The sequence below is a fragment of the Dipodomys merriami genome, unplaced genomic scaffold, assembly GCF_024711535.1.
Source record: "Dipodomys merriami isolate MVZ:Mamm:240054 unplaced genomic scaffold, mDipMer1.0.p SCAF_11, whole genome shotgun sequence".
Classification (NCBI taxonomy): Eukaryota; Metazoa; Chordata; class Mammalia; order Rodentia; family Heteromyidae; genus Dipodomys; species Dipodomys merriami.
Genome location: NW_027202382.1, coordinates 16010008 through 16025947, shown reverse-complemented (window position 1 = coordinate 16025947; position 15940 = coordinate 16010008). Strand labels below are relative to the sequence as shown.

General features: G+C 45.2%; 1 protein-coding gene across 4 annotated transcripts in view; it reads left to right on the top strand.

Moving 5' to 3' along the window:
• Window positions 1-15940, top strand: part of Pax5 (paired box 5) — a 180882-nt gene that overhangs the window by 56379 nt on the left and 108563 nt on the right. For all 4 annotated transcript variants that reach the window (XM_070009992.1, XM_070009998.1, XM_070009993.1 and 1 more), the window contains exon 6: window positions 11993-12168. In XM_070009992.1, coding sequence (XP_069866093.1) covers window positions 11993-12168 — 176 coding nt within the window. The remainder of the gene's footprint in view (window positions 1-11992; window positions 12169-15940) is intronic.

Here is a 15940-nt window from a genome sequence, read left to right as displayed (position 1 = left end):
AATATTCTCACTATTGTAGTTAACATCTTCCCTAATTAGTGTGCATATGGTTGTGTAAGGTGGAGTAATTAGGTACCACAGGACAAGGTAATGGACTTGGACAGTGTGGATTAGAAAGAATAGACTTACCCTGTGACAATGCACAAGGTATTACTTCCTGCCTGCTCTGCAATCATCTTGGTGCTTTTCTGCACACACAGCCCATCTTTTTACACCAACACCAGGAGACTTTCAATAAGGTATTTGTGTTCTTTATATATCCAAGTGCATGTTAAGTTCTGGATAATGGGTAATGGTATTGAGCATCAAGATAGAGAGGAAGGCCTTTTGCACCATGCTCCCCTCCCCTTCCCCTAACTCAAATTGCACCAAATCACAACTATTCCCAGAGTACTCTGATTTCACCGGTCTCCAGGCTTTGCCAATGCTGTTCTCTCTCATTAGAGTGCACATCCTCTTCCTGTCTCTTTCTTTGGCTTACTTCTTCCTACTTCTCCTTAAGATTTAGGAGGGCCCTTTCTGGACTCCTCCTCTATCCAGCATGAATTAAGTGGAGGTGTTTAGTGTAAGGTAAAGAGCAGACTTTGCAATCAGACTGTTTGAATTCTTTTTTTTTTTTTTTTTTGTCGGTCATGGGGCTTGAACTCTGGTCCTGGGCGCTGTCCCTCAGCTCTTCAGCTCAAGGCGAGCACTCTACCACTTGAGCTACAGCGCCACTTCCAGACTGTTTGAATTCTTGCTCCTTTTCTTAGCTGTGTGACAAGTTATTTAACTTCTCTGTGCCTCACTTTCCTCATCTGTAAAGTGGGAGAAAGAACAAACATTGAACATGAAGGGCTTTTGTAAGAATTTAGTAGGTAAAGCACTTAGAACAGTGCTTTCCAGAGTAAGCTCTGAATAGGTTGAGTTCATACTATTTGCTCTGAGTTTTTTTCTGGATGGAGCCTCAGTCCTGTAGCAACTCTCTGTCCCCACCCCGCTTCAGTCCTGGGGCTTGAACTTAGGGCCCAGGAACTGTCCCTGAGCTGCTTTTGCTCAAGGCTAGCATTCTACCACTTGAACCACAGCACCACATCTGGCTTTTTCTATTTATGTGGTACCGAGGAATTGGACTAAGGGCTTCAGAATTGGACCAAGGGCTTCATGCATGCTAGGCCAGCACTTTATCACCAAGCCACATTCCCAGCTCATGTGGCAGCTTTTCTTAACCAATAGCTTAGGATATGTTGAATAATATATGGCACAATCATATTTACTGGACTCAAACCTGAGTGTGTTTGGTGATTGAACAATTTCATGTTTTCCTTCTCTGAGAGGAAAGATTGAGTGAAACTAATGGTGGAATCATGGTAATTTCAATGGAATTTTCCTCCCTGCCACTTAGATTTTTCTCATCTGTGATGGGCTTTATAACATCACCCATAACATTGATTTTGGTCTTGGCTGCCATGGGGCATTTCCCCAGCAAGAGGCTTGGCCCACAGTAGATGTGTGAGAAATTTCAACCAACTGGATCCATCAGCCTGCACCTAGTATGGGATGTCCTGGTCCTTCCTGACCTCTCCCTGTTGTTGGGCATCCCTGAGTAACTCAAGCACCAAAAAACAAGAGAGAACAGAAGTCCCAAGTCAGTTAGATTAGGGAATAAATGGTATGTTTTACTGTTGTTAGACTGAACAATATATGACTGGCTGCCTTTGCCTTTGGTATGAACCAGGAAGACTGGAGCTTGGCTCAGTCTGCAGAGTTAATCATCGTCTGTGCTCAACATTTTATGAACTGCTTCAAATCTTAGGAGTACGTAGAACATAAACTCCTATTGTTTTACTCTGTCCTCTACAGGATCACTGATACAATGGAGTTACTACCCTTTCCTTCCCTACCTTTCCTTTCCCTTCTCTACCCTTTCCTTCCCTTTCCTCCCATCTCCTTTCCTCCCTTCCTCTCCCTCCCTCCCTTCCTCCCTTTCTACTTTCCTTCCTCCCTTCCTTGCTCCCTCCCTTCCTCCCTCCCTCCTTCCTTCTCTTCCTCCTTCCTTCCTTCTTCCCTCCTTCCTTCCTTCTTTCCTTCCTCCTTCCTTCTTTCTATTTATTTGCAATACTGGGATTTTGAACTCAGGGCTCTATGCTTGCTCAGCTTGCTTGCTTGCTTGCTTAGCTGGTAGGTACTCTACCACTTGAGTTATGCCTCTAGTCCTGCTTTTTACTGGGTATTTTGGAGATAGAAGCTCATAGACTTTTCTGCCTGGCCTAGCTTGGAACTACCATCCCCTGTATCTCAGCCTCCTAAATAGCTAGGATTACAAGTATGAGCTACAAGCACCCAATTTCTTTTGTTTTTGAGACAAGGTTTTTGAGACAAGACTGGGTTTATTAATATACATTTAAAGGTGTAAGTACCTCCTCCAGATTGGAGGGTGGGCAAACTCAAGAAGAAGCAACTTCAACAAAGGTTTTTTGTTTTTGTTTTTGTTTTTTTTAAATTGTGAAAATACAGTACAGAGGGGTTACAATTACATGGGCAAGGTAATGAGTACATTTCTTATCAAGCATTGTTGCCTCCGCCTTTGTTTTTCCTTCCCATCCCTTCCCATCTCCCACCTCCCCTACCCCTCCAACCACTCCTCCACCCTCAGACAAAGTTCATTTTTTGACATAACGACTTGTACATCTCATTGTTGCAATGGGTCCACCTGTATCCCTATTTAAACAATTTGTCTTTTTTTACATCTCAACATTTGTGATGTTGTCTGAGACAAGGTATTGTTATATAACTCAAATAGGATCTTGAGTTCAAGTGCTGGAATTACAGGTATGCACTGTAGTAGCATCTCTCAGGTTCTGGGATTACAGGTATTTCATCATGCCCAACTGCTCTCAGATAGTTCTCTCCCAAGTTCTCTGCTAACTCCAGAGACTGCCACTGTAGAAGGTGGAGCTCCCCTGAACTGCAGAGCTGGAAAGCCCCTCACAAACTAATCAGAATCCCCTAGGCTTGAGGTGAGTCACATGTGGGCTCTGTTTTTAGACAGCTGTTCTCTTAGCAGGAAAAGAAAGAACAATCTTAGAAACAATTTATGTTTTTATACCTTACTGCATGTCAGGTGTGAGCTAAATCTTTTAAGCTTATTCTTACTGAAGCCTTTAATCAATCTGGTGCCATTTTTGTCCCACTTGGTAGATGAGAAAAATTAAGGCTAAAAAAGTCATTCAAATGTCATGGGCTTTTTAGACTCTGAGGGGAATTTGAACCTGGGCCTGTTGACATTGTGCTGTATTCTCCAGCATGCTGAACCACATCTGTCACATGCCCAGCTTCATTCTCATACAGGGGAACAGGTTTAGAAGTGCTTTGCTGAGTATTTGCTATGTGACCTTGAGCAAGTTACTTAATCTCTTTGTGCCAGTTTTCTTAGCTATAAAATTGGGATTCCTCTGAAAATCAAGCTCATGGAAAGGGTTATAAAGAATAAACTTCAAGGGCTGGGAAGGTGGCTCAGTGGTAGAGCGCTTGCCTTGCATGCATGAGGCACTGGGTTCAATTCCCCAGCACCACATAAGCAAAAAGAAAAAAGCTGGAAGTGGCACTGTGGCTCAAGTGGTAGAGCACTAGCCTTGAGCTGAAGAGCTGAGGGACAGCGCCCAGGCCCAGAGTTCAGGCCCCAAGACCGGACCCCCCCCCCCAAAAAAAGAATAAACTTCAAGGTTTAGTTGTAGCCTATTTTGCTTCCTGAGGGAGAGCTGGAAGAAAAGGTAACTAATTGGACCTGGAGGCAGGCTTCTGAAAGGAGGCCGCTTTTAGGCAAAACCTTGATAGGCAGGGATGGAGAGTATGCCAAAAGAGGGAATGGGAGGAACAGTGTCTTTGAGGAGCAATGATGAAGAAAGAGACACTAGGACTGACAGGTAGCCTGCTGAGATGGCATTGAAGGGAAATGGAGGGATGGTCCTTGCTGTTGTATAGCTCATAGAGGCCTGGTGACCTTTGACTTTGTCCTATGGGAGGCTTAGAAGGGTTTTCCTAGTGAAGATGGCAGTGTCAATAGCTATCATCATGTCAGACACCATGGGATCAGAAGACTTACTTCATATGAACCTCTGAGGAGCAGAGAAATGAAAGATAAGATGAGGAAACAACTTGACTTAATGTCTGACACTGAATAGCGTCCATCCAGCATCCATCCATTATTTGCTAGGGGCAGATGACGTACTTCCAATATTATGCAGGGGATCTTGCTAATGTATCCCTGGACCTGGGCCCTCTTTTATAACCCATGTGATTCCTAGACCTTCCTATAGAGAAATTGTAGAGCTGAAGTTACCTCCAGCAAACTTCCTTTCCTTTTTTTTTTTTTGTTCATGGTACTGAGTATGAACTCAGGATCTCAAGCTTGCTAGACAGATACTCTACCACTTAAACCATGTCCCAGTCACGTTTGCTTTAGTTGTTTAATGGATAGGGTCTTGTGATTGCCCCCTGCCCCCTGCTGCTCAGACCCTTCCTCTTATTTACATCTCCTGCCTAGCTGGAGGTATAAATCTCAACCACTTTATTTGTTGAGATGGGGAATCTCAATAGCTTTTTGCCTGGGTTAGCTTCCTATTTCTGCCTCACAAGTATCTGGAATTACAGGCATGAGACACCACATCTGGAGTAGCAAACTTCTTAATAATTGCATCAGAAACAGTTACTTGAAGTTGCCAATCAATGGTGGATCAAATCTTGTTGGCATTTGCTTTGTACACATTGCCTTTAGAATTAGCCAGGAGAACAATGCTAGGCTTCCTGGGCTCATTTACCCCAAACTAGAAATGTCCCAGGTCACATTAGCACATTTGTCTGGTCATCCAGGCTCTAGACTTACTGGGGCAGGTGATCTCTCAGCTTAAACAAGTAAAGGCAGAGCTGGGGCTAGAATACTGGTCTGTATCTCTTCCTGCCACCTGAGGAGAAGCTGTGAGGTTGAAAGAAGTTCTGTGAGGACTCTGGCTTTGCCCCTAGGTTCTGTATTGAAACAGAATTTTTTTAGGAAAGCTGGAGGCTGACCAGTGGCTCTAAACATCTTTCCAAGGACCTCTCTACTTCCAGCTAAGATGGAAGCCAAAAGGCCATGATGCCAGAGGGATTTTGGAGATTCCTATTTGTTTTTATCTCTTTCCCTCAGTGAACATCTTTAGACATAATGCGCATGATGATTTTAAAAGAAACAAACCAGAGCTCTCCAAGAAAAATTCAACCCCCCGACTCTGCTGTGCTCTGAGGAAAACGCAATGGGTTTATGATCTTTTAAGACACACAAGAGACAGCTTTCTCCTGACAGATGGGAATCTGAGACCATTTTGCTTCCTCCCTCTTTGCGTGACCAGACCCGATTGTGTAAAGCTTTTAGCTCCAAAGCCGGGTTGTGAATAACATTGGTTTAACCTGAAATTTAAAGCCAGCATTTCTTTGCTCCCTGAGACGGGCTTCCTGCCCCTTGCTCCCCTGAAGCTAGCTTCCAGAATGTTAATTCTACGAGCCATGGTTGACTAAGCCCAGCACTGGGTCTATTACATATTATTTGATTTGGAGTAGAAAAAAAAGATTTAAAGATACCATGCCCCTGGTATACCTTTGTACTTTTTGCTCGTGTCTATCCATATACTTAAGCATACTATTCACATCATGTGTTTGGATTTTTCTCCTTGGAATAAAATGGGTCCAAGTATTTTTGTAACCTGCCTGTAAGACCACATTCTCCAATTAAGTCAGACCACAGAGAGATGCTATGAAAGCTGACACTGCAGGCAGGAGGTGTGGACTTGCCCTGGTACAGAGTGTGTGTGTGTGTGTGTGTGTGTGTGTGTGTGTGTGTGTGTGTGTGTGTGTGTGTGTGTGTGTGTGTGTGTGTAATTTTGGATGTTCATTTCTATAGCTGCCTCTGAGCACATAATCTCTTTGTGTGGCTCCTTCTATTTCTATGTACCCACTATGTGTCACACATAGTACATGTGGCATAACCCTGCCCTCTCAGAACTAGACACCTTTTTATTAAGAGCGCTTATCTGGGTTGATTCTTGTACCTTATTGGTCTGATTATTTGTAAATTATCATTTGCCTTCCCTGCTGGATGGAACTCCATGAAACTAGGGTTGTGTTAGCTTTTGCTTGTGGCTATACTTACTATGTTTGGTTGAGGGAAAAAATGGATGAATAAAGGTAGGTAGAGGGATGCTGACATGTACAGACCACACATATAGAGGGAAGATGGATGCCACCAGGCATCACTGATTTGTTTGTTTACCCCACAAATATTCCTTGTGGAGCAGGAGAGTTGAGTTACCTGTAGTACCCTACACACATACATAAGGCAGCCAATAGCTCAGTGTGGGTGAAAAAGCCCCAGAAATTTGGTTTCTAAGTTAAGGGAGAAAGTGATCAGAGCCCTAACAATGGAGACAAAGAAGCAGCAGGGACAGGAGGGAAGGCATCCTGGAGGAGGAGGCCTGTATGCTTGAAGCTGCATCTGACCTGAAAAATAGGACATGTGTTGATGAATGGTTTATGTTTCTTATGAGCACATCAGATCATGCATGGCTGATAGACTGACTCTGGCACAAACACCTGAAAATGCACGCCCCATCTTTGTGGGTCCTGGTTTCTATGGAAAGCCAAAGCTTAGGAGGTTTGTGAAACATGACCTGACCTAAACAGATGAGTGATTCAGCACTGGGACTGGGACATGGAAAGGGCAACTGTTTCCCCAATCTCTCTGGAGGTTCCTTCCGCAGGTCTCAGCTCCTCTGGTCTGAGCTGTCTGTTGCCACTCCAGATTTTCCAGGGATCTCTTCCCTCCCTCTCTTATTCCATTTCACTCTCTATTCTTCCTTCTCTTTCTTTCCTCCTTCTCTCCCTCTCTTCTTTCCCTCTCTCTTCCTTCCTTCTTTCCTCCCTCCCTCCCTCCCTCTCTTCCTTCTTACCTCCCTCCTTCCCTCCCTCTCTTCCTTCCTTCCTTCCTTCTCTTCCCTTCCTTCCTGCCTTCCTTCCTTCCTTTCTTCCTGCCTTCCTTCCTTCCTTTCTTCCTTCCTTCCTTCCTTCCTTCCTTCCTTCCTTCCTTCCTTCCTTCCTTCTTTCCTTCCTTCCTTCCTGCCTGCCTGCTTGCCTGCTTTTCTCCTTCCTGCCTTTTATTCTCTCTTCTTCCTTTTCTCTTCTGCCTACCCACCCTCCCTCCTTCCTTTCCTCCTTCCCTTCCTCCCTCCCTTCCTCCCTCCCTCCCTCCCCCCTCTCTTTCTTTCCCCACACTGGGTTTGAACTCAGAACTTGCTAGGCAGGGATTGTACCATTGAACTATACCTCTAGTTCTCTGTTTCTTTCATGTCATTCTTAGCTTGGAGCCTGGAGCAGCAGTCTTTGTTGCCTTGCATTCCCTTTTCTCTCTACTCAATTCTCATCCTCTACTTTTAGTTCAAACATGGCTTCCTCTTAAAGCCTTCCTTGACTCCTCCCATTATCATGTGTGTACATGTCTACATACTTTTTCTACTTAGCATCTATCACAGTTTCTAATAATCTGTTTATGTGTATGATTATTTGGTATTAGACACCCTCTCTAGATTATAAGAGGAAGCCTGTGTTACTCATTATTCTGTCCTGTTTTTGTTTATTTTATGTTCAATATTTAAGTGTTTATTTGTTCTTTCTTTATTTGTTTGTTTATATGCCAGTCCTGGGTCTTGAACTCAGGGCTTAAGCTCTGTCCATGAGCTTTGCGTTTAAGGCTAGCACTTTACCACTTGAGCCACAGCTCTATTTCCAGCTTTTTGGTAGTTAATTGGAGATAAGAATCTCATGGACTTTCCTGCCTGGTCTGGCTTTCAGTCATGATCTTCAGATCTTAGCCTTCTGAGTAGCTAAAATTGCAAGTATAAGTCACCAATGCCCAGCTCAAATTTTTATTTTTTAAATATTACTAGTCCAGAGTAAACATTTGATCAGTATTTGTTAGATTAATGCATACATGACTATGTGATTATGTGTCCCAAGCCTTATTAAAGAAATGACAGACTTTAGCCATCTTCTGTATGAAGGAGTAAATGATGCCACTTCCTTTCCTGTCATTTCCCTCCCCAATAAAGCAAGCATAGAAGGGCTGGTTAGGTCTTGGGCAAGTGCCTTCAGAACAGAATTTTCCCAAGGACCCCCTGTGCATACATTGGAGATATCTCTGAGCCAAGAGTCTCTGTGCTAGGTTCTGCTTGGTGTGAGAGAGTGTCCTTGTTGGTAGGAACCCTGAGTGGAGCCACCTTTCTGGATTTCAGTGGAGGCAGGCTCTGCCTTTCCAGGGCTTTGAGCTATGGAAGGAGCCCAGGATGTGAACCCCAAAGAGCCTGAGGCCATCGCAGAGAGGGCCTGACTGGTGAGAGAGACTTCTCTTGAAGGTCAGAGCATGGCATATCTAGTAGAGCAACTTGAGTGGAGAGAGAGCAGAATGGGGGTGAGGGGTGAGGTTTGGCCCACTTGGAAGCTAGTGAGGCCTTGGTGGGAGAACTGGCTGGCAAGAAGGAGACTTGGGAGGAGTTATGGGCCTGCTTGAAGGCTACAGGATGGGTTAGTTAATTGAAGTACATAGACAGGAAATGATCTTCTCTGGCAGTTAGAAATTCAGTGGAGGCTCTGGGGACTGAGGTAGAGGTCAAATTGTGCCAAGAGTGACTGAAACTACCAAATGGCCTGAAAGAACAGTAGCTGAGTAGAATTAAGTTGAGCCATCTTCCTGAGAGAGAAAGAGAGAGGTATGTATTGTACATGTGATGTGTGTGTTATGTGTGGTGTGTATGTGTGGCATGTGTATATGTGAGTGTGTATGTATGGTATATGTATGGTGTTAGTATATGTGTGTGGGTTGCATGAGTGTGATGCCTGTGTGTGGTGTATTTGTAACATATGTGTATGTGAGGTGTGATGTGTATGTGTATATGTACAGACTAGGCTGGGAGCTCCCGCATCCTGCTAGTCTTGGGAACCAGGCAAATGGTATCCATAAAATAGGCCCTGATGGAAGAAGGGCCTATGGATAATGTCCTGTGGGCAAGAACAAGCATCTGTCTTTTTTTTTTTTTTTTGTCAGTCATGGGGCTTGAACTCTGGGCCTGGGCGCTGTCCCTGAGCTCTTTCAGCTCAAGGCTGTGGCTTGAGCCACAGAACCACTTCCAGTTTTCTAGTGGTTTATTGGAGATAAGAGTCTTACAGACTTCCCTGCCTGGGCTGGCTTTGAACCGTGATCCTCAGATCTCAGCCTCTTGAGTAGCTAGGATTACAGGCCTGAGCCACCAGTGCCTGACAAGCATCTGTCTTGAAGGTCAGTGTCACAGGCTGTCAGAAGAGACATCTGGGTTTTATGCTGGGACTCATGAGACAGACCAGCTTCTATTTTGTGGCGGTATCTGATGATTTAGACTGTTCCCTGCCTAGGTATCCTCTGGGGTTAAAATCGAAGTGGAATCTATTTTCTCAGGAGCTTGTAAGCCACTTCTGAAGGCCCTTCCCTACTCAAAATTTGGGTGCCCTGAGCCTGCCAGCCTCCATGGGGACTCTGAAAAGCTAATACTCATATGAATGCCAGGAATTGGTGTCTTCACTTTGTAGGGTGCAGTTGAAGAAGTCTCAACTTGTAGCTGATTCTCAGTGACAGGATATCCCATTGCTTTATACTCCTTCGTTTGATCTCATTCCTCACATGGGTGGGATTTTTTTCCCAGTGGGTGACATGTAGGGCAGCTATAATGGCAGGGGTGGGATCTGGATAAGGCCTGGTGCCAGGGCACCTTTCAATATGAGAGCAGGTGCCCATGTGGCTTCCTGACACCATAGGCAGATGCTCTACCTCAGCCTGGGTTTTCAATATCTCTAGTTAGGCCCCCAGGGACAATAGATGGTACAGAGTCCCAAAGAATGGTAGACCCAAGGTCATTGCCTTTCCAGAATCTTTGTCTTCTGTACTTGCTTTCATCATGCATAGGTCAAGCCAAAGACTTCCAAAAGTTATTTTATCCTATTTGTAAGCATCATCACCAAAGACTTATAGAGTGAATAGCTAAAACTGCAGAAAGCAGAGAATCTAATCTTGCACTTTCTTAACGGATGTTTCTGGGTTTTCATTTGTACTTGATATTTGTTTTTATTTTATTTTTGAGTCAGGGTCTTATTATGTAGCCCAGGGTAGTTTCCAACTTGTGATCTATCTGTCTCCACCTCTGAAATTGTTGGGCTTATAGATATATACTACCATATTAGTGTGTGTGTGTGTTTGTGTGTGTGTGTGTGTGTGTGTGTGTGTGTGTGTGTGTGTGTGTGTGTGTATGTGTATGTGTGCCAGTTCTAGAGCTTGAACTCAGGACCTGAGTGCTGTCCCTGAGCTTTTATGCTCAAGGCTAGCACTCTACCACTTTAAGCCACAGCTCTATTTCCTGATTTTTGGTAGTTGATGGGAGATGAGTCTCACAAACTTTCCTGCCTGGGCTGGCTTTGAATTATAGTCCTCAGATCTCAAGCCCCTGAGTAGTTAGGATTACAGGCATAAGCCACCAACACCAGGCTTTTTTTTTTTTGGGGGGGGGGTCCGATCGTGGGGCCTGAACTCTGGGCCTGGGCGCTGTCCCTCAGCTCTTCAGCTCAAAGCTAGTGCTCTACCACTTGAGCCACAGTGCCACTTCCGGCTTTTTTCTTTTTGCTTATGTGGTGCTGAGGAATTGAACCCAGAGCCTCAGGCATGCAAGGCAAGCGCTCTACCACTGAGCCACCTTCCCTGCCCCCAGGCTTTTTTTTTTTAAAGAACAAAACCCCTTATGTTTCCAAATAGCTAACATGTTTAAAATTTTAAAATCAAACAGGGATAAATATGCTGTGAAAATACTCTCCCCCACCTTACCTCATCTACTCAGTTCCTACCTCTCAGAATGAAGTTCTGCTGTAAATGTTTCTCCTATATCATTCATCTCTATGTGACTATTGTTGTGTGTAGTACTTTTTGTTATAGTCCATGCGCTAGAAAATAAGGCTTATATAATATAAATCTGAGTTTATAAAAATATGTACTATACAGCTTTATTTTCTTCCTATTTTAAGCAAAGTGCTATGTGTTATGTACAATGTGCTGTCTGTACCTTGCTCATTTTTCAGCTAAGGATGTATCTGGAAAATCTTTCCATGCTGACTCACAGAGGAGCCTGTGGTCCTTACTGTGCAGACTATTCATTATGCACATGCACATGGCTTGTTTAACCAATCCCCTGTAAAATAACCTTGGGTTGCTTCCATCTCTTACTCTAACAACCTTGTCCATACATCACTTTCCATATGTGTAAATGAGGCTGTAAAATAAATCCCCTGCCATGCAATCACTCTATCAAAGGGAACATATACTTGTGATTTTGATAGATTTTGTCAAATTGCCTTGCATAGGTGTGTGACCACCTGTATGAGAATGTCTGTTTCCCTATTGCCTTTCCAGAACAGTGTTTTATTGAATGGTCATATTATGTGGTGGCAGTTGTACTGGGTGAGGACATTAGCTCTGGGGAAAATGGTACCACCAGAGCGAATTTCAGTATAGAAGGAGCATTAATACCTGTGATGACGCCTCTGAATCAACCTCAGCTCTAATCTCAGGCATATCATCAAATGTCTCTAGGTCTCAATTTTCTCATCTGACAAATGGGGAAAATAATGATGTCCTATATTTTGTCCAGTTTTTGTTACTATATGAAATATTTCAGGGAAGTGACTTTATAAAGAAAAAGAGGTTGAGTTATCTCACAGTTCTAGAAGTTCAAAGGCATAGTGCTGGTTTTGGCTCAGCTATGCTGAAGGCCTTTTTGGTGGATGATATTACAACAATGGGAGGGAGTGGGCTAGAGGGTGGCCAGGGCCTCTTCCAAGTCTCAGGGTCTAAGCTGTGTTCCTTTAGCAAGCTGTGTAACCTTACCTTACCCTTCTTCTCTCACATTCATCAAAGGCATTCAAGAGTCTCCGGTGCCCAATGGCCACTCACTTCCAGGCAGAGATTTCCTCCGGAAGCAGATGCGGGGAGACCTGTTCACGCAGCAGCAGCTAGAGGTGCTGGACCGTGTGTTTGAGAGACAGCACTACTCGGACATCTTCACCACCACGGAGCCCATCAAGCCAGAGCAGGTACGCTCATGATGCACACTCACAGCTTCTGCCACCATAGTTCAGGCCTGGGTCACTCAGCTGGCTACCTGGAGGCAGGGGCATTTGAGAGATGCTACTCAGAATGGGCTTCTCATTGTTCTTGGCCAAACATGGCCAGTCTCCACATCCCAGTGGGACTTGTTTGGAATGGTCAGTGGTCTCTGGCACCTCTTTCTCTGGCCAGCCAGGGGGCAAGTGACTGGTTTGACTGCTCTGTCATTGCTCAATAGTCCTTTCTCAGGATTCCCTGGACAAGGGGGTATAGTTATCACTGGGCCACTTGAGGTGGTCTTGGGTCTTTCTTCTATCATCCAGGGTAATATTCCAAATATATAATCACTATTTGTCCTGGGGGGTGTCTCACAGCCATAAAGTGCCAGGCCTTCTGTCAGATCACCCTGACATGCTATTAGAGTCTGTAACATCCAAGGGAATGAAGAAGTCTGTCATTAGACAAGCTTCTTCATGGGGCATTAGAAGAGAGGGAAAAAAACCAGAGGACTACCCTTGTTGTATGACTGGCTTGCTCTCCCTGTGCAGAGGAGTCAGTCACTGCCTGTATAGATGGGACCAGCAAGATTTTACTGAAAGATATTATTGAAAAAAAATCTCAGGGCCTGAATATGGTCATAAAAGTGCCAAGTTCAATTCTGAACAATAGTTCCTGATGCCTTGTCTATGCCAGGTCCTCAGCTGGCCACCTTATAGCCATAGGCAACATAGACATTGTTCTAGCTGCTAAGAGCAGCCATCTATTGAATGGGACAGAGCCTATAAGCAATAACTGTCCCCAGCACTTTCTCAGCCGGTACTGATGGCAGCACTGGCTTCACTGAGCCTCTCCTTAATGCTAATCAGATGATGCTCCTGGAATTTTCCCACAGAACATTTAAAGCAATGTAGCCCATTTGTGTAAGCTCTCATGGAGAGGAAGGTCTAGAAGTTCTCCTGGGTCCTGAGAAGTAAGGAAGGCCTCCAAGGCTACAATCTTATGACAGTTTGTCATAATCACATAACTTTAGGGCTAGCAGGGACAAGAGAGGCAAGCCTTCGACTCTCTCATTGTTTGGAGGCTGAGAGAGGACAGAGCTGTGTGAAGCTGCTTAGGAAGTATGTGGTAAAGGGTGAACATAGCCATTTTGGGTCAGAGAAATTCTCTGCACTTCACAAGATTCACAAGGAAACCGAGGTTCTGAGAGACCTGCTTCACGTAACACCGGATATTAGGAAAGACTGCATAGTGACAGTGAGGCTGACCTGAAGGAAGAAGAGTTCTGAAGCCACCCATGTGTCTTATTCAACTTACTTACTCTCTCATTACTCACTCAGACATATTTCTTGTATTCAGGGCTGGCACAGTGCCAGTCATAAGAGGGATGAGGATGAATCAGGTGCCAGCTCTGCCCATAGTTCACAGGAGCAGCCTACCATGAACTTGGAGGCCATGAACAAGAGTGTAGTTTCTATGGGTCCTGATGCAGTGTGGAGAGAAAGAATTAGGAGTATCAAGGGCAAGGGTACTGAGGAGGGGACATGGTTGTGGTACTGAAGGACAGGAAGGAGCCCTGCATTACAAGTTTGGTGGGGACTTTTTTTCTAGCAGTGTCCTTCAGAGTGTTGCGGGCATGTCACAAGTCTGTCTCTCTGTGAGCTCTGAGGCGGGGCCAGCAGGCAGACTGAACAATCTGAACGATAATGACTGACTCAGTGTTTTCTGGTTAATCTGTGTCACCTCCCAATGGCATGTGGTAATGAGGAGAGATGGAAGGTGAGGCCGTGGAGCTGGCCTGTTCACACACAGGCACTGGACTATGAATGACATACCCTCACACCCCATTCCCAATCAATCTGGACAAATGATGGCAGGAGCAAGGGGCTGCAGATGGGCAAGGATGCAGGTCAAGGGTACAGGTTCCTTGAGTCTCCTCCTACCCACTTTCAGTCTGGTGTGTGTTCCATGGGATCTGCCTTGTGAACCCCAGAGTGGCATGGAGGTGACACAGGAAGGAGGCCCTGAGCTGCTGGCTGTGGAGGCTGCCTACTTCTTTCATTAGCGTACACATCAAGCTACGTGAGTTTATGTGTCTCTGTGGCCTAGAGGCCTGGGTGGAGGTTGCTGTTACTTTTACTTCTGCTGGCTTGATTTAGTCCTGGCTCTGCTAGGTTGAACAAGGTGCTTTATCTGGACCTTGCTTTTCATAGCGATGGTCTTAGTTATCATGGTTGGAGGTGACAGCAATAGGATCCTACAGTGACCACAGAGATCTTCCTTACACATGTGGATAGCTGTCACTTTTCAAAGTTCTTTCACATGTAGCCTTTCATTGGCTCTTTCATTGACATGCTGGCTAAGCAGGCTGGGCAGTTTGTGATTCCCCCTTGAGTGGATTAGAACATCTCTCTGGATTGTTCACCCTATTTTCAGGATTATAGGGGCCACAGAGCTGGAATCAGATTTTGAACCATATTGTGTAAAGTGGTGCCATAGGCCCCTATGTGCTGCGGGGGGTCTGCTAGCATGCAGGTGGCCTTCTGAAGGCAGAGCCTGTGGGATGTTCCAGAACTCTCAGGGTCCTCCCTTGGCTTAGGGAGGTCACAGTCTGCTGAATTACCTACCCCATCTCCTTGGAGAAGCATTCCTGTTCAGAGACATGCTGGGGTTCTGCTAGTCACTAATGGGAACTTAGAGCCTCCTCATCTTACTGCTTTTCCCAGTTCTGCCTTGTGTGTGTAGCCCTGGCTTGGGCTGTCATCGAGAAACTTGTTAAACCTTTTGCCCTGGTGGCAGATGTTAATAGAGACCCACTCCTATGGGCAATACTATACTACCCACAGTACTATACCACTTATTCCCCAGGACTAAGGAGCAGCCAGGAGGGCCCCCCGACAGTTCATGCTACTCAGTCCAGTGAGCTAGTCAAGTGGTCATGCTTGCTCTCTCACAGCCATTCCCTGAGAGGTTTGTGCCACAGAGGCACCTAGGCAGCCAGGTGAGTGTTTCAGATGAAAAATGGAAAACAGCATAGAAAAAAATCTATTCAGTAGTAATGGCTATAAACTTTCCAAACCTTGAAACACTTCCTTTTTCCAAATGGTTATTGAAAAAGCAATTCTGTTTTCCCTTCATGGAGAATGAGTAAAAATCAACTTGGGGTGGGGTGGGGTAAAGGGACAAATGGTGGTGAATGTGTGCATAGCCTGCGTGTATATGTAGGTGGTGGTGGTGGTGGTGGTGGTGGTGTGTGTGCGTTTGCTGACACCGCAGTAGTAGAATTTGTTTCAGTAAAACTTGCCTTGATGCTGGCTGGGCTGTCATGGGTACTGGCTTTGGTGGAGTGGGTCCCTCCTCCGGCCACCACAGGAAGGCCGCAGAGTGCAAGCAGACTGCAGTATTTACCCTCGGCAGACTATTAACCAACACCAGGCTATTAATCTGGCTTTTGAGCCTTCACTAAAGCCCATAAAAGCTCACAGTTGTCAAATGGAGTTCATTTTAATTTCCTTTCAATCACAGTAAATTATTCAGGTGATAAATCAGCTGGAGCAGCCTCCTGGCTGTAATAGAAACCCTAATTCCTGGCTAATTATCCAGCCCATTGCTGCCAACAGATCAATACGGGTGCAAAATGGAATGGGCCCAGGGCCTTCTCTCCCATAGGGCTAGAGACAGAGAGACAGCTGGGGAAGGGGAAAGGACTGTTGACCTCCCAGGAAGTTCAAAGGTGACGGGGTTAAACCAGGAAAAGGTCTG